The sequence below is a fragment of the Dendrobates tinctorius genome, unplaced genomic scaffold (assembly GCF_039654945.1).
Source record: "Dendrobates tinctorius isolate UK_male_01 unplaced genomic scaffold, ASM3965494v1 ptg000230l, whole genome shotgun sequence".
Lineage (NCBI taxonomy): Eukaryota > Metazoa > Chordata > Amphibia > Anura > Dendrobatidae > Dendrobates > Dendrobates tinctorius.
In genome coordinates this window covers 12,628,660-12,655,777 of record NW_027361897.1, presented here as the reverse complement: position 1 = coordinate 12,655,777, position 27,118 = coordinate 12,628,660, and the positions used below count along the sequence as shown (strand labels likewise).

At 45.6% G+C, this 27,118-nt stretch overlaps 1 protein-coding gene across 6 annotated transcripts in view; it reads right to left on the bottom strand.

Annotated features, from left to right (window-relative positions):
* Positions 1 to 27,118, bottom strand: part of MYOF (myoferlin) — a 195,795-nt gene that overhangs the window by 114,885 nt on the left and 53,792 nt on the right. For 4 of the 6 annotated variants that reach the window (XM_073555843.1, XM_073555844.1, XM_073555846.1 and 1 more), the window contains exons 6-17: positions 22,754 to 22,902; positions 22,521 to 22,649; positions 20,842 to 20,904; positions 19,401 to 19,451; positions 19,125 to 19,155; positions 18,918 to 19,033; positions 15,737 to 15,863; positions 14,457 to 14,560; positions 14,234 to 14,302; positions 14,110 to 14,153; positions 6,319 to 6,401; positions 3,055 to 3,093 (exon numbers count right to left, since the gene is read on the bottom strand). In XM_073555843.1, the coding sequence (XP_073411944.1) occupies positions 3,055 to 3,093; positions 6,319 to 6,401; positions 14,110 to 14,153; positions 14,234 to 14,302; positions 14,457 to 14,560; positions 15,737 to 15,863; positions 18,918 to 19,033; positions 19,125 to 19,155; positions 19,401 to 19,451; positions 20,842 to 20,904; positions 22,521 to 22,649; positions 22,754 to 22,902 (1,005 nt within the window). The remainder of the gene's footprint in view (positions 1 to 3,054; positions 3,094 to 6,318; positions 6,402 to 14,109; positions 14,154 to 14,233; positions 14,303 to 14,456; positions 14,561 to 15,736; positions 15,864 to 18,917; positions 19,034 to 19,124; positions 19,156 to 19,400; positions 19,452 to 20,841; positions 20,905 to 22,520; positions 22,650 to 22,753; positions 22,903 to 27,118) is intronic. The other 2 variants (XM_073555845.1, XM_073555848.1) reach the window with 1 other exon arrangement.

Genomic DNA, 27,118 nt, shown 5'->3' with positions numbered 1-27,118 from the left:
TGTATTATTCAGTTGATTTGCAATTACTAAAATATATACACATAAAATATATTTTTGATCGGTATTGCCAAGAAAGGTCCCACAGCTTTCAAAAAAAGAATAAAAATGTATGGTGTATAATAGTTTAAGGATAATACAGTCCCAAATTGTGTGTAGTATATACTATAAAGGGGTGTTCGTAGATCACAACATGGAGTCTAAGCTTGTACGTTGCCTAAAAAAAAAAAAAAGTCTGATTGATGTAAAAAAAAAAAAAATATCAACTGACTGCAACTGTCAGGGACAAAACTAGAAGTGGCATGAATGGTAGGTACTCCAATTCTCAGGTGGTACACCAACAAACTACTCTATTTCAGACAGGATATTTTAATATAGGGCTAGGGAAGCAATCTCAATCTTTGCCTTGTGTGAAGTAAAGCCTTGATACACTATGAATGGTCCTTTCTGGTGACCAAAATCGCTGATCGTAGCTGAATGATTCCAAGAGGCTTCCCTTCATCTTGGAAATCAGCAGTGGTCCAAATACATCAACTTCACTGGTGCCTTCTCCCACCTATCTATGACACTTCAGATGAATTTTGAATATATTTGTATATCTATAAAATAATTGATAAAATTTAAAAAATAAAAAAAGGGGTCCCACTGTGGTCATATTGAAGCTGACAGAACTTTCAGAATGGATAGCAATCCATTGTGTACGGGGACACACAAAAAAAAGTCTCCTCCAACAAATGAGGTCAGGGAAAGCGGCAGTTTGCATTCAAAGGCTCAATGGTTTGGTTCTCAAGGTAGGCAAGTCTGGCAGCAGATTGCTCTTTTCTCCCCATAGAGAGCACATCAAGGCTTAGCCAAACTGAGCATTCATGTGTATGTCAAAGTCAGGAGAGAGAGCTGCTTGACCTAGGTGTATTGGCAACCTTAGGCCTTGATATAAAGTGATGTAAGTCCAAAGGTATTAAATCTCATGGCTCTTCAAAAAATGAATATTGATACCGACTGACTAATGGGGTATGGCCATGGGCACTAAAGCCATGCAATAAGACAGAATTGTCAGTCTGCCCCTGCATAAGGGCAATACCAACTTTAGTACCGACTCCTTGGCTGATTTTTTAGCACCGCTGTGGTAAGACATCAGAACCTTCCTTGGCAATACGAAGAGTAAAAAGGAAGAATTTTGATTTTGTAAATAAAATAATTTACAATGCATTTGGGGGAAAAAGTTAGATGAAAGTTAGATTGTTAAAGGTTGTTGATTAGTAGGGTCTGGTCACACCGACACGAACCCCGCAGCATTGACTGAACTGGATCTGTAAGCAGAATCGTACATGTGTATGTTACATAGGCTACCATCAGTGTATATTCACACACGGCAGATTTGTTGCATACATTTCTGTGAATGTCCCATACATGTGCTTGCAGAAATCCACACAAATGTTGAACACACAACCCCATTTACATGTATGGGCCATTATACAAACAAATCTGCCATGCCTAATCTAATAAAATTGGCTACAGACTAATCTATACATGATGTAATGATAATAACATTATTTTGCTGTGGGTGTACAGTTTGCAATGAGGGTGAACTGTTAATGGGCAATAGGTTGAAGACTACTTTTGCAATATAGTCCTGGTGTCATGGGTTTCCCGCGACAGAGGAGCCAGAAGACCGCATAGTTTGATTTCTCCTACTCCTGCTCTAATTAGAAGCCCTTCACCTTCATATTAAAACAGTGTAAATTTGTTTTAGCAGTGCAGTGGGTAATCTGCTCTGTTGAGAGCTCCCATCTCCTATATAATCTAGGCCCTGGCTAGCACTCATTGACAGAGTAGCTTTTGCTGCATGGCTGGAGGTTGTGGTTAGTTATTATTGGAGAAGGCGTTTGGTGGATTTATCTGTGACTGCTGCTTAGTTTTGAATGTGTTATAATTCACTATCTTCTCCTACTTTGGATTAACCCCATCCTCCACTCCCCAGTGTTTACCTCTGTTTATATTTGTACGTTGGGTATTTTTCTTTACCCCTGTTCATATTACCTTGTTAGTCTGGTTGGTGTACTAAGGTGCACTACTACTCCCTTCTTTCCTGGGTGGGGGGGAAGGGTACAGACAGGGTGGATTTAGGAGCTCAGGCAAGTTGTGCGGCCCTGATGTCTTGACCATCATAAGTAATCCGGCGAGCTAGGGCACCCCTAGCTTGAGGGACAGGGAAGGAGCCCCTGGTCCCAGGACACCCAACAACAGAGCCATGACAACTGGTTTTCCCATAAAACACATAATACGACGCCAACTGCAGAGACCCCCTTCAATAACCACAATAGGGACAACTGGTCCTTGTGGATGGGTGAATTGGATAAGTGGCAGTGAATGGTCTCCATTATTGTCTACAGGGGATACAAAAACAGCTAAGCACGCGCCACAGATTTAATCCATTGATCGATCTTGCATGGGAAAACCTCTCCAGATATTCTCTGAAACACTATGGGTATAAAAAGGCCATCTGACAAGTATAACTCCATTGACAGATCTTTTGATATGAGGATCCTATGTAGACATGGAACTTCTGGGAAATTGGGTTGCAAGGAGTCTGGAAATGGAGATTTGCATTTAAAATATGTAGGTAGTGCAGGGGTATTACAGATGGGAGTTGGGTGGGTCAAAAAATGCACAACATTTCAATCTCAATTTTTGGTATTGAAAAGGTTCAATATGAATACACGTGTTAATAAAAGCTAGGAAACGTGTAGGTGCTCTACGAAGAGTAAAGGATAAAGTAGAGGACAACAATGGAAACCCTGCAGTGGCTACAATAACACGTTGGATTCTGCGTACTGTGTGATCCAGTCAGGTATATGAGAAGCCACATGGCAAAGACAGACAGATCATGCTTCTATACATCCAAGCAGGTTCCAGTGCCAAAACTGTATTTTCCTTAAGAGAACGTAAAAATTCATGCACATTTTTTTTTCCCCAATTAGGACCAAAAATTATGGAGTCAGTTTGGGCAAAGGGTTGCATAATCAAATCGGAATCAAATCACACCACAATATACACCTTCCAATGCCGTAGACCCAACTCCCGAAGTCTCACTGTCTATATTACAAAAAGAAAACAGTTAAATAGAACATGTTGGAAACAATTCAATACAGAGTAATCTGCGCAAAAATATCTCCAAAAGAAAATAAACATAAAATTAACACATCAGGAGCAAGAAGAAAGTGGATCAAACATAAAAAGTAAAAAATCAAGTACTACTTCCCACAAAATATAAATAAGGCTGTGTTCACATCTGCGTAGGAGGTTAGGTCAGGAGTTCCTCAGGGACGGTCATATTTGATGGGAAGAGTAGCGCAGCACTTCACATCAAAATGTGGGATATCAAGACCGGAAATTAAAAACTCAATGGGGTTTATCGGGGGACCTTAGTATCGGTCATGCAACAGGATTGCCACATCTACGCAGATATAAACAGAGTCCAAGAGACAGATACCAAAGCTTAAAAAGGGGTTGTTGACCTTTGGTGATATTTGTTTTTTTTTGTTTGTTTCTTTACTTAAAATGCATACATTTCAGACTAAAAATGAGTTTTGCAATTAATTGGATTTCATTAAAAATTTTGCAACCTTTGCCTATCCAGCACATTATACTTTAATGAGGTCTGTGCTCATAAATCAGCTAAGATGAACTAGCAAAGAGATAAAAAATGCTGTTAAAATAACCAACAAAAAAAAGTAATCATCCAATTGATTGGTCATAAGTGTCTGAGAAAGGTTTGGCCCTAGAGGTGAGACCAGCATCCATCGCCACCTGCCCAGCTCCCAGAACACCTGGTAAGGTTGCTACCGCATTTAGACGAGTGATGACTGGAGAGGTCGCCACGCATGTGCGCAGTTCTCACCATCTATTTTCTCATGAATGTGAATGGAGAGCGCTGCACCGAAGAGTGACCATCCATCTACGCTCTCTGCCTGAATGCTGTGGCCAAGTGACCACCATTCTGGAGATAGGTGCAAGGGTCCCAGCGGTGGGGCGCCCTCATCTATCAGGCCTTTATACCATATCCACAGAACCTCCTCTTTGTAGAAGAAACTTCAGCCCAAGCGACAATGTTGGCACAAAACTTCCTCTCCATAATTTGGCGCATAATTTTGGCAAAAGTTGCAAAATATGAAGGTTTAGTTAACTAGAACCTAACACTCAATTCGTGCTACCCAAAACCATGGACGGCATGAATGAGAGCCAGGCTGTGCCATTTCAGCAAGGTAAGTTTTTCTATGAAACGCTGAAGTTTTAGAGAAAATATGGTTTGAAAATCCTGCTGGGGGCATGGGAAAGAGATGAGAGGAATTTGATGCAGTCCCCGGATGGATTCTCCCTGCTCCAGGTGATTTAACAGCTCACACCCTATGTACACACATAAGAGAGACCTGTCAATCATCTGGAGGGGGGGGGGGGGCGAGTCCGAACGAGGACCGCAATGGACTCCTCTCGCCTCACCCTATGGCCCCATGCCTTCTCTTTGGGCAGCCAGACTTCGATTCGTGATACCTGTGGTTTTGGAAGCATGAATCGTCTGACATGTTCCCTTTAAAATGGTGAATGCCTTCAGACAATTTTATTACCAGATGCCCATCAAAAAAGGAAGCTCTGCAATTTCCACTCTGGCTAATGGGTCTAACGCTAGACTCGCGCTGCCCGAGACAATTCGTTGGTCTCATTATCATCACAATTACAATGAAAGTATACAGGTCTATATACAATAGATAACACAGGATCTATCGTAGACAATAGGTGATGTTACAGCTCACCTCCTCCTCCTTCCTACACAATGACCTTTGCTCTGATTAGAGCATGTTCCGATAAAAACAAAGTCAGTTTACTGCTATTAATATGTCCGCATAAAGAACCGAAAGTTAAAGTCTTATATCAGGTCTAGAGGCCAGTGCGAAAACTGCAAGAGCTTGCTTTTATCTTTTATATACAACACATGTACACATATATATAAGCTTGGCATAACGGTTAAACCTATGGCGGTGTTTCGGGGGCCAAGTACCAACATGGCAGAAACAATAGGCACTAGGAGAGCCATCCAGAGGAGTACCAAGATGGCAATGACAGACACTAGGAAGCCCATCCAGAGTAGCAAGGTGGCAGTAACAGTAGGCACTAGGAAACCCATCCAGAGGAATACCAAGATGCTGTGACAGTAGGCACTAGGAAGCTCATCTAAAGGAGTACCAAGGTGGCAGTGACAGTAGGCACTAGGAATCCCATCCAGGGTACCACCAAGGTGGCAGTGACAGTAGGCACTAGGAAGCCCATCCAGGGTACCACCAAGGTGGCAGTGACAGTAGGCACTAGGAATCCCATCCAGGGTACCACCAAGGTGGCAGTGACAGTAGGCACTAGGAAGCCCATCCAGGGTACCACCAAGGTGAGAGTAGGCACTAGGAATCCCATCCAGGGTACCACCAAGGTGGCAGTGAGAGTAGGCACTAGGAAGCCCATCCAGGGTACCACCAAGGTGGCAGTGAGAGTAGGCACTAGGAAGCCCATCCAGGGTACCACCAAGGTGGCAGTGACAGTAGGCACTAGGAAGCCCATCCAGGGTACCACCAAGGTGGCAGTGACAGTAGGCCTCACCTCTAGGGAATAACTCAAATACTTTTGGTTGACGTCACTGCAAGCCCAGAAACTATAGATAAAACATAGCGATTTGAAAAAATAAAAAAATTGTACATTTAAAATAAAAAAGACGGCAACTCTCTTTCTAATGTTACTTCCTTTAAGCAGAGAGCACACATATAATATAATGAATCATGTCCGTAGCACATTTACCATTCCGGTTAGCATAAGAGCAGAACAGAAACATCTGCAAACTGTTGCTTACAAATCAATGTTGATTTGCTTGACATGGACCACAGTATTACATTGGTTACAATTGATATAACAGAGGTATTTTGGGAATCCCTTATACGATCTGTCCTCCATAGATGTGACCGTTATGCCAAGCACTAGAGATAAAAGGGTTTGTCTGAAGTTGGGTCTTCAGGAGCACACTGCTCCTTCGCCTTCTGGCTTCCTGCTTGCCAGGGTGCGGTGCGCTCCTGAAGATGGCCAGGTCAGGAAAGCATGAATGGTTGAGCCACTGGCCAGAAATGCGCGCTCACCAATGCTCCTAGTAACATGTAGTTTTTGATATTGCTCTTATTGGTTTGGTTCCATGTGGACAGCACACAATGGTTGTGTCGTATTAACCACATATATACAAGAAAGCAGCAATAACCCTCAATCTGATTTGCAGGAGCACCGCCTCACCTTCCAGATCTCCACCGGATGAAGCAATTTTTGACAAACTCAGATTTGTGGTTCCAACAGCATCGTTCTTGGTGAGTCTGTCCCTGAGATAGCGTATTCAAAAGTGAAAAATTGAAATAGATTAAGGATTAAATGGATCTTCTCCAGAAAAAAAAAATAAATAAAATGATAAAAACAGAATACAAAAACATGGATTTTTGTGAGTACTCACCGTAAAATCCTTTTCTCCGAGACGCTCATTGGGGGACACAGAGACTGTGGGGACACAGAGACTGTGGGTGTGTGCTTCTGCCGCCTGGAGGCCGACACTAAGTGTACAAAAAAAGAGTTAGCTCCTCCTCCGCCGCATACACCCTCGCCCCTAGGCCGGGCGTAACTCAGTTTAGTGCATAAGCAGTAGGAGAACGCGCCTTAAACTCAGGCAAGAAACTATATGTCTGAAAAATAAGTAAATGCCAACTGGCTGATAGGGTGGGTGCTGTGTCCCCCAATGAGCGTCTCGGAGAAAAGGATTTTACGGTGAGTACTCACAAAAATCCATGTTTCTCCTTCGTCTCATTGGGGGACACAGAGACTGTGGGACGTCCTAAAGCAGTCCTCTGGGCGGGATCTTAGCTCACCCAATCCATGCTAATTTGCGCCCCTGACTAGAGGTGCGCAACTGCTGCCTGGAGAATCTTTCTTCCCAGGCTTGCATCCGAGGATGCCTGGGTATGTACGTTATAATGTTTGACAAACGTATGTAAACTGGACCAGGTAGCTGCTTTGCATACCTGCTCCGCTGAAGCCTGGTGTCGTAGTGCCCATGAGGCACCCACTGCCCGTGCCGAGTGAGCCTTGATCCCTGCCGGAACCGGCGTGCCACTGATTTGATAAGCTTCTTGGACCGTCAGGCGAACCCATCTGGCCAAAGTCGCTCTGGACGCAGCGAGCCCCTTCCGCCGTCCCTCTGGAACCACGAATAGAGAATCTGTCTGGCGGAATGGCGCCGTCCTTGTCACATACCTCCTAAGAGCTCTTACCAGATCCAGGGTGTGCAAAGCCTTCTCTACCCTGTGCACCGGTGCCGGGCAAAATGAAGGTAAGACGATGTCCTCGTTGATATGAAATGCAGACACAACCTTCGGCAAGAAGGGGGGAGCTGGCCTTAAAACTACCTTATCCTTATAAAAGGTTAGGAACGGTGGTTTACAAGATAAGGCCGCCAATTCCGAAACCCGCCTAATAGACGTTATGGCTACTAGAAAAACGACCTTTCTGGACAGGTAAGGCAAGGATACCTCTTGCAATGGTTCGAAAGGGGCCTCCTGAAGGGCTCTGAGCACCAAGTTCAGGTCCCATGATTCCGTCGGCGCCTTATAGGGGGGTACTAAATGTGCGACCCCTTGCATAAACGTCCTAACCTGCCAGACGGAAGCGACTTTTCGTTGGAAAAGTACCGACAGGGCCGAGATTTGCGTTCTGAGGGAACTCGGGGCCAACCCTGCGTCCAGCCCTGCCTGTAGAAAAGCCAGTACGTTGGGGATCGAAAAAACCAGAGGAGCCACTTCACGATCCCTACACCAACGGAAGAAAACTTCCCAAGTTCGATGATACACCCTCGCCGAGGAAGGCTTTCGGGCACTCACCATCGTGGCCGCCACATCGCGTCTGAATCCTGCCTGTGTTAACAGCCAAGATTCAATGGCCACGCCGTCAAACACAGGGCCCCTAAGTTCGGATGGCAGATCGGCCCCTGGGACAGTAAGTCCGGCCGATCTGGAAGACGCCAGGGTACGTCCACCACTAGTTGGACCAGATCTGCGTACCAGGCCCGCCGGGGCCAGTCCGGGGCCAGCAGAATTGCTGGAACCTTCTCTCTCCTTATTTTCCTGATAACTCTTGGAAGCAGCGGCAGCGGGGGGAACAAGTACGGGAGACGAAACTGGCTCCACGGGAGCACCAGCGCGTCTGCTGCGATTGCCTGCGGATCGAGGGATCGAGCAACGAACCTTAGTACTTTGGCATTCTCTCTGGATGCCATAAGGTCCACGTCTGGTGTCCCCCACCGTTGGCAGATCTGCTGAAAGACCTCGGGGTGCAGGGACCATTCCCCTGCCGCGACCCCCTGTCGGCTGAGAAAATCTGCCGCCCAGTTTTCGACTCCTGGGATGTGCACCGCTGAAATTACCACGCGGTTCTTCTCCGCCCAACGTAGTACCAGTCCGACCTCGCGCATGGCTGCCTGGCTGCGCGTGCCCCCTTGATGGTTGACATATGCTACTGCTGTAGCATTGTCCGTCTGGACGCGCACCGGCTGGTGTCTCAGGAAACACTGAAAATGTTGTAGGGCCAATCGTATTGCCCGTATCTCCAGAATGTTGATCGGGAGAACTATCTCCTGAACGGACCACCGCCCCTGGGCTATGTGACTCTGGAAAACTGCTCCCCAACCTTGCAGGCTTGCATCGGTCGTCACCACCAACCATTGTTCCGGGGGAAAGGGTTTCCCCTGGACCAGAGACGAGTCGCGAGTCCACCACCGGAGAGAACTCCGTACCAGCGGAGACAACTTGCACCGATGACTGAGAGACAGCAGCCTCCGGTCCCATGCTGTCAAGAGCGCATGCTGAAGCGGACGGAGATGGAACTGGGCAAACGGGATTGCTTCTATCGCCGCCACCATTCTGCCCAAAACACTCATGCCATACCGGATGGACCTGGAGCCCGGCTGTAGAAGGTTCCGTATCCCTTGCTTGATTTTTTGCGCCTTGTCCTGAGGGAGGATCACCAGCCCCCGGGAGGTGTCGAAAATCATGCCTAGGAACACAATTTTTTGGGCTGGAACCAAGGACGACTTGCTCCAATTGATCAGCCAGCCCAGACGGGCCAGGGTATCCAGAGTAATCCTGACATTGTCCTGGCACTCCTGAAACGACGGCCCCTTTACCAAAAGGTCGTCCAGGTAAGGTAACACCGCTATGCCCCGTGCATGCAGGATGGCCATAACCACCGCCATTATCTTTGTAAAGACTCTGGGGGCAGTGGCCAGACCGAAGGGCAGAGCCACGAATTGGAAGTGACGTCCTCCGATCGCAAATCGCAGGAACCTCTGGTGTGGGGGGAATATCGGAATATGCAGATATGCATCCTGCACATCGATTGAGGCCAGGAATTCCCCTGGATCCATGGCTGCAATGACCGAGCGGAGGGATTCCATCCGGAATCGCCTGACCCTGATGAATCTGTTTAGGATCTTTAGATCCAGAACCGGCCTCACAGTCCCGTCTTTTTTGGGGACCGAAAAAAGATTGGAGTAAAACCCCTGCGACTCTTCGCTCTGCGGCACTGGGGCGATGACCCCTTTGAGCTGTAGCGACGCTACAGCCTGTAACAAACTCTTCGCCTGCGAATCTGTTATGGAAAGTCGCGAACGGAAGAATCGCTGAGGTGGCCGTCCGACAAACTCTATCTTGTACCCGGACGATACAAGTTCTGCCACCCAAGAGTCGCGTGTTACTGCGACCCAAACGTGGCTGAACCTTAGTAGGCGTCCGCCCACTCTGTCGTCCGTAGGTACGGAGTGCCTCCAGTCATTTAGCTGGAGGTTTTTGGGGCTTGGCCCCCTTCGCTCTGGGTAAATGGCCTCGGCCTCTACCCAGCGGATTGGCCCTGTAAGAGACTTGTCTTTCCCTACTCTGGCCATCGTTTGCGGAGGAGTATGCCCTGGCCGAAGTCCCCCCCCAGGGGCTACGAAAGGGCCGAAAACGCCTTTGCGTTTGCCTGAATGCCGGGCGACTTCTCTGCTGCGGAAGGAAACTACTCTTCCCCCCTGTGGCTTCTGAGATAAGCCTATCCAGCTTCTCACCGAACAGTCGATTGCCCTGAAACGGCAATGAGGTTAAGGATTTTTTAGAGATAGAATCCGCTTTCCACAGTCTCAGCCATAATGCACGCCTAATGGCGATCGCATTCGCCGCCGCCACCGCCGAACACTCGGCCGCGTCCAGTGAGGCGCTGACAAGATAATCACTTGCTCCTGACATCTGATTTGCCACCTCTAAGACCTCCGCGGGGAGATCCCTGTCCTGGAGGGCCTTATACAGAGCGTCCCCCCACGAAACCATGGCCTTAGCCACCCAAGTCGCCGCAAAGGAGGGGGCCAGAGCCGACCCTGCTGCCTCATATACCGAGCGGGCAAGCCCGTCCATGAGGCGATCAGTTGGGTCCTTTATAGAGGAAACACTGGGTATCGACAATAGCGATCTTGATGCTAAACGTGACACCGGAGGATCCACTACTGGCGACTCTACCCAAGCCTTATGGAGCTCAGGAGGAAACGGATACTTTGCCTGCAGCGCTTTTTGCATTGCAAAACGCTTATCCGGGTGATCTCTATGTTTCTGGACTAGCTCCTCAAACTCCGGATGCGTGGCAAATCTTCTATGTGGTCGCCTGGATTTCTTAAAAGAGACCTTGTGACCTGAGGCTGTGGGCAAATCGTCCTCGATCTCTAAAGTCTGGTTGACTGCCTCAATGAGACTGTCCACCGAATCCTGGAACCCCAGACTCTCTAGATTCCAGGCCTCTTCCTCCTCTCCTTCATCCTGATCGCTCCCAGAGCTTAGTGACGGGGAACGGGATGCCCTAATACCCGCCGCCGAAACCCCGGAGGGTCCGGCCGACGGGGAACGAACCCTCTTGATATGAGCTTGCCTGGTACTGGAGCGACCTCTAATGGTTGGAGGGTCCTGAGACGAGGACGAGCTCTCTTCCGCTGGCAGACCCCCCTCCCTGTTCCTGCCCGGGCCCTGAAGGGATTCAATTGCCCTTGTAAGGGACAGCATAGACTGCGATAAGGACACCGCCCATTCCGGGGGGTCCTGACCCCTGGGTTCAGAAACAGTGGGGGGCTCCTGGGCGCGCTCCGACTCACAGGCTTCACAATATTTACCCGCCTGTGCCTTTGGCAGCCTGACCCCACAGGACACGCAAACCGCGTAAAGGAAAGAGTGAGCTTTCCCTTTGGCAGACATACTTGCACAGGCTGAAGGCAGAGTAGAAGGAGGAGGAGGGTAACCTCTTCCTTGACAAGCAGCGTGGTTCTCCACACGGAGTTACACTCACCCACCGGCTCCTGTCCGCAGTACCCCTGCGTGGATGCGAGGTGTTAGGGCGGAAGTCTCTGGGATCTGTGCGCCCGCCGTTTCTCTGACCTCCTGCCCTATATCGCACGTCTCCGCATTCGCCGCCGCCACCGCCGCGTCAGCGGGCGGGACTTCCGGCTACCACCGGAAGTCAGCGGGCGGGACTTCCGGCTACCACCGGAAGTCGGCGCGCGGCCTCGCGCGATACTCGCGGCTCCTCTTGCAGCGGGGCCGCGGCCCGCTCCGATACACGCGGCGTGCGGAGCCCGGGTGCAACGCCCTGGCTACCGCTACTCACCAGCGCCAATTTGCGGTGCGCTCCCGGAGCAGACCCATATATTAAATAGGTGAGCAGGACCATTCGCCGTGCAGGGTGGGGGGGGGGGGTCTGGCTCTGTCGGTTCTACTCGCGGCCTCTTCCCCTGTACCGGAACCCCCGCTCCTGGGCGCTCTTACCTGCGCCTCCGATTCAACCCCCTGGACTCACAACCAAGGGGTGGACGGGGCCTCCATACACTGCTGCTGTAGGAGAGGAACAACGTGGAGGCTGACCACTGGTTCTGCTCACACGCGCCTGATGAAGTTTGTGGGGAAACCGAGTCCTCTAATCAGGACGCGTTGCCCCTCTTTCGTTAAAAAATAGATGTCTGGAAAAAAGTCCCAGATGTGTCCCTCGGTGCGGGAGAGGACACGTGGAGGGTTACTCACACGTGGTCGCCCGTTGGTGATTTGGGGAGATCGGATCCTCTCTATAGGATCCGTCGCCCCTATCTTATCTTCATAGAAAAGAAGGAAGGGAAAAGAAAAAAAAAAAAAAAAAAAATCTAGTCTGGAACTCCAGACTGCGTGTGCCTCCATCAGACACTAAGCAAAAACTGAGTTACGCCCGGCCTAGGGGCGAGGGTGTATGCGGCGGAGGAGGAGCTAACTCTTTTTTTGTACACTTAGTGTCGGCCTCCAGGCGGCAGAAGCACACACCCACAGTCTCTGTGTCCCCACAGTCTCTGTGTCCCCCAATGAGACGAAGGAGAAAAATTGTGATAATTATAATCAGATTATTTTTGATCAGATTAAATGGACGCCTGGTAAAAAAAAAAAAAGCAAAAAAAAAAAAACCAAAACAATACTAAACTGTAAGGCTATGTTCACACGTTGCATTTTTGCTTTTTTTATGCAGGCAAAACCTGCTCTTGGCAGTGATAATGAGGAGTACAAAAGCAGGTTTTGCTCCATTTTTATCAGGTTAATTTGTCTCTTGTGCATGAAAAACAAAACATAATGCAGCTATCTGAGGTTTTTGCACCAAAAACACAGCAAAATCAGTTACCTGTTGTTTTTTTGCTGTTACTCATTGCTTTCTACGGGTGAAAAAAAAAAGCTAAAATAAGTGACATGCAGAAGTTTTCCAAATTAGTCAGGGAAAAAAAAAGTCCGTGCATGAGATTTCTGAAATCTCAGCTTTTGCTGTTACTGTAAAACACAGCTGAAAAGCTGCATAAAGAAAACGCAGCAAAGAAACGCAACGTGTTAACATAGTCTAAGGCAGCTTACACACGTCTGATATTCGCCGTCCGAGTATGAATTGTGATGTCCAGACCAACCTCAGGTCTACTGGCCCGAGCCCAATCTTAGCATGCCTACGAGGCTGCCGAGCCCAGGGTCAGGAGACTGCAGCCGATTTGGAAATTACGGTCTGTGAAATTCCGATATGTAAAACCAGCCTAAAAACAATCATAATACAATAAAAGAAATACAAAAATCTAAAACAACAATTATACTGTCAGTAGATTTCTTATAACTAAATAAAAAAAAAAAAAAAAAACACACAAGGCTTAGAAACATTAAATTAGTAAATGAATAAAAGGGTTGTACTATAAACAACATTTATCACCTATCCACAGGAGAAATGATAAATGTATGATCACTACTAGTCTGGATGCTGAGAGACTTACCGATTCTGAGAACGGGGGGCCCAAAGTTTGGTGTGTGGACACACCATGAGCAACAACCCCTCCAGTAAACAGGACAGTGGTCACACATGTTCATTACTGCTATACTCACATAGGAAACCCTGTTTTTATGATTGGTGGGAGTCCCCAGTGGTCGAGCCCTCAGCAATCATTTATCATCTATCCTGTGGACATAATATTCTTGGGGCAAACCATTTAATGGGCATCTGTCAGCAGGTTTTGCTATTTTATCCAAAAGCAGAATGATGTCGTGACCCTGAATCCAATGATGCATCACTTAGTTTACTGGGTGCATTTGTTCTGACACAGAGTTTTTAGATTTAGCAATGCAGCGGAGCCAAAAAAGCTGCCCCCGCCCACTCCAGACTATGTATACAGTCTATAGACAGTGAACTGCTTATTACAGGAGGAGGCGGAGTCGGACGAGTCACAGCAATGATAATGTCCTAGTGATAAAATTTCAGTGTAAGTAAACAGCACACAGCCTGACATGTGACACAATGAATTAAGCGATTTGACCCCTAACCTCATGCGTTCCTTAGATTATATATCAAAATCATGCTTACAGATTCCCTTTAATGATAATCAACAATTACACTACACTAAGAGAAAATTGAACGGGTTATTTTAACTGAAGGACCTTACAGAACTCTTACTGGTACTTTTCTACCGCTATGCAGTCAGCCATCACTTACCAGTCGTATACAGTGAGTTTTATGTTCTCACACACTGAGGGAAACTGCAAGAACAAATATAGTTACATATATCACATTTATATACAATGCACCTGCCCAGTACCTGCAGTTCAATAAAGCTAACCTTGATCTGAAGATTGACAGCCTGGTTCCATTCTGGATTAGCATTTTTTTCTATAGTCCTCGTAGAGACCTGCACAGACAAATTGTTAAAATATAAATAATATATATATATATATATATATATATATATATATATATATATATATATATATATATATATATATATATATATATATAGTATTTAATCTGAAGGATTTTATAATCTATAGAACAGAAAGTTGTACCTTCTTCCCAGCAAAAGCTACTTCCACAAATGGATCAACTAAATTTTTCTTATCAGAGTCTCCTCCAAAGAGTTCCTTAACCGACTGTGCAAACGCATCATCCACTAAAGACAGAAACACCAGTGGTGAGAGATGTTAAAAGGTACAGTATTTCACTTAATCTTCAAGATGACTATTTTCTATCTATTAATTAAAAAAAAATCATTTATGCAGTCATTGTACATTATACAATTGAACTGCTACAATGAAATGGTTCTGTAAAAAAAAAAAAAAAAAAAAAGTGTTGAGCTCATTAAAAATAACAGAAGAGAAATCTGACAGTGATTTAATTATTGCTGACCAAAATGGTTGATATAACTGCAAGCTCAGAAACTATAGGCGACATAACCAGATTCCGGTACAAAACCAAGGTGTTCAACAAGAGAAAACAAAGGTAAACCATCTGTACGTCTCTCAAACAAGAGACGCACGGCATTTGAAGATAAACCCACAACTTAGTAGGACTTCTCAGCGCTAAGATGTGGAAACCAATAAATGGATAAAAGGCTGAATGGAAAGAAAAGAATAGCATGAAAAATTAAGCAAACTATCAAAAGATCCAGTGAAGAGGAGGAAAAAACAGAACATATGGAAAGCCAGAAGAAACTTCTGAGGTAACAGATAAAACAGCCGAGACAAAGCTTGGTAGATAAAGAGCAAGATGTGTGAAGGAGTGAGAAACATCATCAGGTTTAAAATATTAGAACTTGTTCAGCTTTCAGAAGAAGAGTGAAGAGCCAGGATGATCATCAAATAGAACTCTCCGAAGATGAAGATCGAAGAAGCCACAATCGATATATCTGAAAAATCGCTGAACGCAAAGAGATGTTCTGACAGACAGGTAGTGGCTAACAGAGGTGACCACTAAGGCCTACGTGTTCTACCCGGTGCTGGCTCAGAGCAGACACCAACCACTCCTGCCATCAGAACAGCTCTTCTTCCGGGGTGCTCTGTCGATAGGGCGTGACTGTCGACTTCAAACTGATTGACAGGTTGCTCCATTAAACCCCCCAGGAATAATAATTTGGTGTATATGTGCATGCAGTCTCCATCCAATGATAGCTGGCTTAATGAATTAATGATGGGACTAACCATGGCCACACCTCCTATCGTTTGGTGCCTTACAGAAGCCCTGTTGGCCGTCTTTTCGGTAACGTGCATGCTACTTTCACCAAGGTAATATTTGCCGGTCAAAATGATTGAAGGTAGAGTACACATTGGTAAGAGGTGACAGGACTTACTCTGTGGGATATCCTCAGCTCTGTAGATTTTAAGCAAAAAGGTGACCCATCGCAACGCCACTCCAGTAGGAAGGAGGAGATTGCTTTCAACATCATCAGATTCAATGTCTTTATCTCTTTTCTCAGTCTAGACCAAAATAAAAAAAAAAAAAATTACATCAATAAAAAAGTTAAAAAACAAAAAAAAAAAAAAAAACCCCAGACCAATCCTAATTTTAAGGCACTGCCTGCTCAGCTGCACTCTTGGGAGCACCAGTACCCCCCCCCCCCCCCCCCCCCAAGGCATCACTGAAAGTTGTTTGTTTTGGAGAGAAAGGGGGCCCCTGCTAAAGTGCTCCAAGACCCAAAGTTGGAACCAAGTACCATATTTTTCGGACCATAAGACGCACTTTTTTCCCCAAAAAATTTTGGGGGAAAGTGGGGGATGCGTCTTATGGTCGCAATATACTCACTCCTGTGGCGGGTGCGGCGTGGCTCTGTGGTGTGGTGGTGGCTGGCTGTGCTCCGATGCAGGGGCAGTGGCTCTCAGTTCTCCGTGGAGGGGGCTCCGCCATCATTTCCTCAAAATCCCCCGCACATCCGTTGCTGCCATGTTGTGGTGGCCTCCGGGAACATGGACTCTGGGAAGATGGCCGCCGATCCGGGGACAGCGCATGCTCTGGTACAGATCTCATCCCGAGATCTCGTTGCCGAGATTTGAATCTCGTCTCCCGAGATCTCGGGACGAGATCTGAACCTGAGCATGCGCCATCCCCAGACCGGCGGCCATCTTCCCAGTGTCAATGTTCCCAGAGGCCACCGCAACATGGCAGCAACGGATATGCGGGGGCCTCCGGTCTTTGAGGAAATGCCAGCAGAAACTCCGCCCCTGCACCTGAGCACAGCGCCCCTGCACCTGAGCACCGCAGCACAGTGCCCCCAGCACAGCCCCCCTTCCCCAGCACAGTGCCCCCAGCACAGAGCCGCCATCGCACCAGCTTGGGATGGGATTTCCTAGAGGCCACCACACCAGCCTGGAACACCGATTGACCCCTGTGACCACTCCTCCACCTGTGTCGGATCCCTTCCCTGGTAAGCTGAATTCGGACTGTAAGACGGACCCCCATTTGACACATTATTTTTTTCCCCCCATTTTCCTTCTGAAAATTAGGGGAGCGTCTTATGGTCCGGTGCATCTTATAGTCCGAAAAATACTGTAAATAGTTTTGCTTTTTATTAAAAGTAGGTAAAAAGTGGGAAAATCCAGTATCTTTCAATAATTCACATTAGGAAGGGGGTTTGGAAAACACCAAGCACACATAGTGGGAATTTTTGGTTCAAAAATTTGCAGCATGCGGATTCTGTTGTGGAAATTTCACGTATTTTCACTGCGGATTTCAAACTTTTGATGTATAGGGACGTAAAGTGTGAATTTTGCAGTGAAAAGCCTGTGCCGTAGATTCAGGATTCACAACTGGATTGGGTATGACCATTTTAAGTTTTCACAGGAGAAAAGACAAATGCCACCAGAGTGTCAGAGCAGAGGTTTTCCCTTTTCACGTCTGTCTTAGGCCGGGATCACACATGCGAGAAACTCGGACGAGTCTCGCTTCTTAATACCCCGGCACTCGGGAGCGGAGCGTGCGGCTCCATGTATTTCTATGCAGCCGCACGCTCCACTCCCGAGTGCCGGTGGCAGTGCCGGGTATTAAGATGCGAGACTCGTCCGAGTTTCTCGCATGTGTGATCCCAGCCTTAAAGCCCCGTCGCACAACACGAAACGACGCATACGTAAGCAAACGCGGTCGAACGCATACAAACGCATGTACCTGCATCCACAACGTAAAAGATAGGAAAACACGACGCATGCGGATGTATGCGTCAGAAACGCTGCGGACACAACCACAAGTGTGAAACCGGCCTTGGACCAGCCCAATTTTACCAAAATCGGCAGACTCATCTACTGTACATAGCCATTCCTCCGTGAGAAGAAAACAAAAAACGTCGCCTTTGGCCTAGTTAATAATGATTCAAGCTCAAGGTTTTGCCTCAATAGTGATGTTACAGAGACCCGAAGCCCGTGCTGGCACCGTAATAACAGAGCAGTGATGTCCTGACCCCTTCAGAGTCAGTAACACAAATATACCGCCTAAGGCCTTATAGAATCATAGAATCGTAGAGTTGGAAGGGACTTCCTGGACCATCTGGTCCAACCCCCTGCTCAAAGCAGGATTCGCTAACTCATCCCCGTCCGATGTCTGTCCAGCCTCTGTTTGAAGACTTCCATTGAAGGAGAACTCACCACTTCTCGTGGCAGCCTGTTCCACTCATTGATCACTCTGTCAAAAAGTTTTTTTCTAATATCTAATCTGTGTCTCCTCCCATTCAATTTCATCCCATTGCTTCTAGTCTTTCCTTGTGCAAATGAGAATAAAGTTGATCCTTCTACAATGTGACAGCCCTTTAGATATTTGTAGACAGCTATTAAGTCTCCTCTCAGTCTTCTCTTTTGCAAACTAAACAATCCCAAATCCTGCAACCTTTCCTCATAAGACATGGTTTGCCGACCAGTCACCATTCTGGTCGCTCTTTTCTGAACTTGCTCCAGTTTGTTGATGTCTTTTTTAAAATGTGGTGCCCAAAACTGGACACAATATTCCAGATGAGGTCTGACCAAAGAGGAGTAGAGGGCAATAACTTCACGTGATCTAGACTGTATGCTTCTGTTAATACATCCTAGAATTGCATTTGCCTTTTTTGCTGCTGCATCACACTGTTGACTCATATTCGGTCTGTGATCTATTAGTATACCCAAGTCTTTTTCACATGTGCTGTTGCTTAGCCCTATTCCTCCCATTCTGTATATGACGTCATTCAGACGTCCATCTTTAATATACGTGTACAGAAGAAATACTAATATCAACCTATGGAAATGTTCAAATGCTCATTGTTTTGAGGACAAATTGTCTTTTTTCGCAAACTTTTTTTAAATCAATTTCAGAATTAAAACAATTATCTGAGAACGCTACATGTTTTACTGTAGAATGGTTAGAATTTGTTTTGTTTTTTTTAATAGTTTTTGCACATTTTATTTTTTGACCAGAGTGTTCCTTTAAAGAGTAACCATTGTTTTAATTTTTTCCCCCAAAGCTAATACTACACATGAAAAAACCCAACAACTTTGTAATCTATCAGTACTCACAGGGGGCTCATCTCCTGTGCCAATGACAAACATGCTGACTTTTAGGTATCCTTTTGCTCCAGAGCTCAAGTCTTCAGAGTCATGAAGGAGAACCCATCTTCGCATAACAGCGTGACCTATAATAAAAAAAGACCCCATCAGCCATGTTGGTGACCACTCTAAACTCATGCGCATCAAATTTAAGAAAAAAAAAAAAATTGCCCTTACTTGGTTCATCGTATATGAAGCCAATATCAAGCTAATAAAAGGAGAAAAGAAAACAATTAAATTTACTGTAAATAGGAAAGAAAATGCAACCTTATAAGTATCTGCTCGATCTGGTATCGTAGCTCAGCACCATGCAAATAAGGTGGTCTGAGCTGTAATACCCAACTAGCCCACTATCAAAAGTGGTGCTGTTTCTGGAGCAAAACAAACATTTATATTGTAAGGTGAGGTCAGCCCTTATGCTATTTTTTCATATTTTGACACACTGGAATTTACCTTAAATTCTCCTATAAGGCTGTCTGCTCTTATTGACCCAGAATTGAACAACTGTCAAACAACAAAACAGAACTTTATATAAAATCATGGATCTGAAAATTGCAGACTTATTTTTTTTTTAATATAGTAAATCAAGCACAATACATAACAAGCTTTTTTTTTAGCAAAAAAAAACTATACAGAAAGAAAAAAAAAAAAAAATGGTAAAATTATGTAAGGGTGCAGTCACATTGCAATGAACGTGGTGAATGGCATATGTTGGAGACATTAAATATTGGGTAATCCAACTTTTACGGTAGAAGTAATGTGAATACGCGCCAAGACTTCACATAAAATCACTCTCGGCCCAACAAGTATTCGACCAACAGCTATTTTCCCATACACATGAATGCTCATCTCAGCTGAGTGTGCATGGTTTCTTAGTATGAAAAGGGGAATTAGGCTGTGTTCACACACAGCGTTTTTTTAGCGGTATTTTTAGCGGTTTTTCCAATAAAACCACTGAAAATAAGCTTCCCAGTCATTTCTATGCATTTTGCACTTTTTGTGCATACTGATGCGTTTCTTACCGCGAAAAAACCGCATTGCGGTAAAAAACGCAGCATGCTCATTAATTTCGAGGATTTTTCCGGGTTTCTGGCTATTTCTATGCATTTTGAAAACGCGCGGAAAAAAAACGCATAAAAACTGCGCAGAAAAAACGTGCGGTTTCTGGGATGGGAGTCAGGTTTCCCAGCAGAAATTTTCTGCTACGTGTGCACTTAGCCTTAAGGCCCTGTGCACATGGTGCGGATTCTGCTGCGGATCCGCAGCGGATTTGCCGCTGCGGATCTGCAGCAGAACTGCATGTGATGTACAGTACCATTAAGGCCTATGTAAAAAAAAAAAAAAAAAAAAACAGCTGTGCACATGCTGCGGTTTTTTCCGTGCGGTTTTTGTGCAGGAAAAAAAAAAAAAAAAAAAGCAGCATGTGACTTTTGTGCGGTTTTGCTGCAGTTTTCCACCTGCTCCATTCTACAAATCCACAGGTGGAAAACCGCACAAAAAACGCAGTAAAACCTCGAAAAAACAGGAAGAAATCCGCAGGAAAAATGCACGTCATTTTACCTGCGGATTTAGTAAAATCAGCACGGAAAAATCCACGGGAGGATCCGCACTGTGTGCACATAGCCTAAGGCTAGCATACACAGACTAAAGTTGGATGAACCTGCCAATATCAGCAATATCGGCTGATAGTCTATGTATGGGGGCTCCAAATGATTCCCAATGCCCAATACTCATCTCTTCTAACATTTGCCATCAGGAGGAGAGTCAGGATCTGCCATTCGATGGTCACTCAGTCCTGTCGAAATACTGCAGCTAATAAAATATCTAATGTGTATGGCCGGCTTATCACGACTTGTATACTACATCATTAAAACATGAAAAGAGAATGACTTACCCGCAGTATTACCGACTCATCAAACAGCTCTGATGGGGACATGTTGACATTATAGAAAAAAATCTGTTCAATTAACAAAAAGATATGTTATACAAGAAATGTAACAGGATTACATATGATATTTGCAATTCCATAGACTGTAAGCTCTTGTGAGCAGGGTCCTCACTCACTAACTTTTAATAAGGGGTCTTTGACGTACCCATAGCGTGACCATAAGCTGGGTGCACCATTACGCCCCTCTCAATTTGCATCTTGGGGACTACCCTACCTTGTGAAGGACAGAGCTCATTCCTAGAGCAAATTGTGCCTTGCGTGTGCGCAGTGCGCACAGATACTAAGTGTGCCGGCTGGCTGCAATAGCGCACACACAGTTGCTGGGCACATTCTCCTACCTGGCTCTCTTAAGATGTTGCGCACTACGCTTCCGTGTGTACAAGCGGCATCAGCAGAGGAACAGCGAAGGAGAACGTGCCGAGTCTATGGGAGTGTGCGAGCAGCCGACATCACTAATATCAGGGCACATGTAAGGTAGGCTTCGTATGTTATAAATATCATACATGTTTGGCTGGGGACATGTGGGATGGAAATTTTATGCAGCATTCAGATTTTGCAGTGGTTAAGTGACAATTTCTCCACACTGTAATCACTCACAGCAAAAATTTAGAAGTTCACAACATGCGTAATGAACAGAGCTGCAGGTAATCCCCTGCACAAAAGGTACATTACATCTGATCTTACCCTTAAGGCCAAAGTCAGAGTGGCGAGAAACTCGCACGAGTCTCACATCTCAACACCCGGCACTCAGGACCGGAGCGCTCACATGCATAGAAAGATCCCGAATGCCGGCGGCAGTGCCAGGTATTGAGGTGCGAGATTCTCGCAAGTCTGACCCCGTCCTTAAAGGGAGTCTGTCAGCACAAAATGACCAATCAAACCAACCATGCACAGCCGCTTACCCTTGACGCAGTGGAGCAGTTCACTGCCCTTTCCCACCTACCTGCTTTCCATTTATCTCTGGCTCATGTAAAGCTGTCAGTCAAGGAAGAGAGGAACAGATAGACAGAAAACAAGTATGGAGGAGCACTTAAATTGTTTGTTCATGCCAATTGTGCACTGAGCGCATGGGCTTGGTTTGAACAGTCATATTGTGCTGACACATTCCCTTTAAAGTCTATGGAATAAGTAAAAACCGACATCGGAATATATTCCTAATCCTACTACCACTTCTCTACCAGGAACAGTGACTTGATCCTCTCATTCTCAAGTGGTTAGATTCCCACCCATGAGATAAATTAATATTTTATAACTGTCATTTATAGGAAAATGCCATTAAAAGATAATTCCAAATTTTTTTTTTTTTAATCTGAAACAGCGCCTCTCTTGCCCATGGGCTGTGTCTGGTATTGCGTCTTAGCACCACTCTTCTGTTTCAGGAACTAAAAAATAAAACACGACGCTTTTTAAAATTCTTGGACAAACTCGTTCCAATCTAGCAAGACATTGTTTAATGTCCTTTGTGACTTGCATGTGTATCTTATCATCTTGCCGACACGTGACGTTCCGAACAGCTGAAGGCGGCTTGTTTAGAGATCTATAACAGGCAACTGTGTTTCAGTACCACTAGAGGTCGTAAAAAGATCACGTAGATCCCGTAGACATGCCGGAATTCCAATACCGACCTCATCAAAGTAGGGGTTGTTTCCCCTTTTGATCCTTGTTCTATGGGTCTGCCCAGCGACGCTGACTTTCACCACAGGCTTTATGTTGTTACCAGCCAATTGGCGCCCTTCTATGACTCGAACTCGGATCTGTCAGGAAAACATTCAAGAGAGGAAAAAAAAAAAAAAGTTATTAAGACTTCTTGCAGCTTTTCTTGCTGTAATGGGGATCAAGTCCGCCTCCCCCAATATACCTGAAAATCTTGAGGCTTGTTGGATAAGATCTTTCTGGTTTTCTTTCCTTTGGTAAGACGTCTGGCAATTTGATTTTCTGTCTGCCCAGGGACCACCGGCATGTATGGACTGAATCCGGAATCAACAATATCTCCATCTTCTTCATCTTCTATGGAGGTGGAAGAGAAAATTTAACTTAAAACATTTTTTTTTAAAAAAACACACACCTAAAATTGACGATGCATATAGGAGTTTTCCACCAATTAACTAAAAGTCTGGGCTCCACACAAGGCACCGCCGCCATTCAACCCTCTGCAGCTCCCATGGTGTAAAGTCGGTATACCACAGCGCCATACTATGTGTACTGGCTGTTCTTGGGTACTGCAGCTCAGCTCCTAAAGAAGAGACTGTGATCTAAGCTGCAGTAACCAGCAATGGCCACTACACAGTGAATGGCGCTCTAATGTCCTGGCTCCATCCATCTCTGGAGCTGCAAGTAGATGATTGTTGGGGGGCGGGAGGGGGAGCCAGGTGTCAGACCCCCGCCGATCACATATCAACGACTTATCATAATAGGCCATTTATATCTAGGTGGTAGATATCTGCTCTGAAAACCCTCCTGGAAATCTCCAAAACAGATATAGTATAAATCTTCAAATCCTGCATCTTGATAATTTTTCTGCCTGTTATTGTCACTAAAAGGGGGTGTAAGCTTTTTCATGTGTCTTTTTATAGATGGGTATACCAAAAAGGTGATCAGAAGTATTAATTAGCTGTAGTCACCCACAGAAGAGCTTATAAGCATGAGTTTAATTCTCCTGCAGCGCCTCCAGAGGAGAAATTAATTATTGCACGGTTTCCACTGAAGTCAGTGGGCTGCCACTACAATGGAAGAGACACGGAAGGTCCACGATACAGAGATGTTTTAGTTATCCTCTGCTCTGGGTTCCCCCTCCCCCCACCCCACAAGAACAGAATGGAGGGTCCCCTTTATTAAAGGGGTATTCAGATTTTCACACATTATTAGTGATCCACTGAATACGGCAACAACTGATCAATGTGAAGCAGACTGTTCACACTGCCACCGATGCTTAGAACAGTGGACTTGTACCCATTCTGCCCAAACTGTAAGCATGTGGCATAGGCTGAACATTTGAGAACAGGTCGCACATGTGAGGACCCCGATTACAGCCTTTAATGGGGTATTCCCATCTCCAAGATCCTATCCCGATATATAGCAGGTGTAATAATATTAGCAAAATACAGGTAAGCAAGTTGAAGATGAAATGATCTGTAAGAGTGTTAAAAGTTAAAGATGACATTTCCTTTGTATTTTAGGCCAAAAAATATAATATAATATAGATAGCTTTAACAAGCTGTGATGCTTGCAAAAGGGGGTGCTACTAGGTAATAGCCATACAAGGTGTCTAAACTTTTGCATCTGCCATTTTCCGTTTTGTAAATGCTGAGAGATTTAGATATAGATATATATACATATGTATACACAAATACACACTTCGTTCTCACCCCCCAATGGGGGTGGTCTTTGTTGTCCTTCCTCATTCTCTGGTCCTCTACCAGAGGCCTGGGAGTTTGAGAGTTCTGCACGGGATCTTAGTTGGTCCCAGCATTGCGCTTTTCTGGACAGAGCTCAGATGTTGCTCCTGAGATCTGTTGTAGCCATTCTTCCAACTTCGGGGTCAGTGCTCCTATCACCACTGGAATCACTGTTGCCTTCACCTTCCACATCTTCTCCAGTTCTCCTTTGAGACCCTGGTATTTCTCCAGCTTCTCATATTCCTTCTTCCTGATGTTGCGGTCACTTGGCGCTGCCACATCTATTATCATTGCTTTCTTCTGATCCTTGTCTACTATCACAATGTCAGGTTGGTTAGCCAACACCTGCATATCCGTCAGGATCTTGAAGTCCCACAGGATTTTAGCCCTTTCATTCTTCACCACTTTCTCTGGGGTCTCCCACCAGGACTTGGGGGGCTTAGCCCATATGCTGTGCAGATGTTCCTGTATACAATTCCCGCTACTTGGTTGTGGCGTTCCATATACGCTGTTCCTGCTTGCATTTTGCATCCTGCCACTATGTGTTGGACTGTTTCTGAGGTTTCTTTGCATAGTCTGCACCTTGGGTCTTGTCTTCTGTGGTAGATTCCTGCTTCTATGGATCTGGTACTTAGCGCTTGCTCTTTTGCTACTATGATTAGTGCCTCTGTACTGTCTCGGACTCCATCTTTCTCCAGCCATTGGTAGGATTTCTCCACGTCAGTCACCTCCATTATCTGTCGATGGTACATCCCATGCAGCGGCTTGTCTTGCCATGGCGCTTCATATTCCTGTTCTTCCTTCCAGATGTGTTGTTGCTGCCTTGGAACAAACTGTAGGAGAGATCAGCGCACATAGGGTCTTAACCAATGGATAAAGAATACATTCAAATTATACTTACCTGACAGATCTATTAGAATGGCGTATAGATCTTAATGGAGATATCAGCTGCAGCAGATCCACGGGTCAGCGAGTTGACCGTATCAGATACAATAAAAAAGGAGATTTGTGGATGCAATTCACGCTGCCGAATAAGATGTAGAACCAAAAATATCCAAAACGAAAGACAGTGGTTTTATGCAACGCATTTCAAAGTTCAGATGACTTCTTCCTTAGGACATAACCACATGTATGTTGCTGCCTTAGTGTCTCTCAGTATATCATCTTCTGGCGCCATTCTCCTGATGTATTCCTGGATACTCCTTGTTTCATCCGTGATGGTGGCTTGGATGCTTATCAAGCCTCGACCACCCTCCTTTCTGTTGGCATACAATCTTTGGGTGCTAGTCTTAGGGTGGAGACCTCCATGCATTGTGAGGAGCTTTCGTGTCTTCACATCTGCAGCTTCCATCTCTTCTTTTGGCCAGCACATTTTGCCAGCAGGGTATCTGATAACTGGCAGGGCATATGTATTGATGGTGTTTGATTTTATTCTTCCCATTGAGCTGGCTCTTCAGGACCTGTCTTTGGTATCTGGATGTTGCCGCTTTCCTTGCCTCCTCATCATGGTTACTGTATCCCTGTCGGATGCCGAGATACTTGTAGCATGTCTGTACATCTGCTTTGTACCCTGCTGGTAATTCCACTCCATCAGTCTTGACTAACTAGTCTCTCTATTACCAACCGGCCGCACTTCTCCAGACCGAAGGACATCCCGATGTCTTCACTGTAGATCCTTATAAGGTGGATAAGTGAATTGATGCCTCGTTCGTTTTTTGCATACAGCTTGATGTCATCCATGTAGAGGAGGTGGCTGAAGGTGCTTCCACTCTTGATCTTGTATCCATAGCCAGACTCTAATTATCTGACTGAGGGGGTTCAAACCTATGCAGAACAGCAATGGGGACAGTGCATCACCTTGGTATATGCCGCATTTGATAGTCAATTGTGCTAGTTGTCTTGAGTTCACTTCCAATGTTGTTCTCCATAGCCCCATTGAAATTGTGAGGAAGGTCATTCATTTCCTGTTGACATTGTAGAGAGCCAAGCATTCACAGATCCATGTGTGTGGCATTGAGTCATAGGCTTTCCTGTAGTTTATCCAGGCTGTGCTGAGATTGGTCTGTCTGGATCTTGAGCGACTGCTCTATCTACTAGGAGCTGGTGCTTGGAGCCTATGGTGTTGGTCCCAATGCCTTCCTGAGCTGGAATCATGTACTGGTACATACAGTGGGGGAAATAAGCTTTTGATCCCATGCTGATTTTGTAAACTTGCCCACTGACAAAGACATGAACTGTCTATAATTTTAAGGGTAGGTTAATTTTAACACAGATAGAATATCAAAAATAAAATCCAGAAAAACGCTAATTAGACCTACCGGTAATTGTGTTTCCAGGAATCCATCCTGACAGCACACTGGAGGACGTCCTTATCCGTAGTGGGACAGGAAACCACGAGAGAGTTTAAAGGGATCCTCCCCCTACCACCCTTCAGTGATTTTACAAAGTAACACCTCTGGATGGATGCAAAACATTGAAAAATGTTGGTTTAAATAAAGTCTTACACATGGTACATCACAGTTGTATGGACGTGTTTGTTGGGAGGGAACTAATAGTGCCGTCAGGATGGATTCCTGGAAACACAATTACCTGTAGGTCTAATTACCGTTTTCCAGGTCACCACCTGACAGCACACTGGAGTAGTACCAAAGGATATTGGTCCTAGGGTGGGACTACTACTGCGTGGAGTACCTTTCTCCCAAATGCTAATTGTGTGGAGGCCACGTCTAGTTTATAGTGCTTAAAAAAAGTAACGAGACTGGCCCAAGATGCTGCTCTGCAGATCTGTTCTGCCGAGGCTCCCCCCCCCCCCCCCATCTCTGCCCATG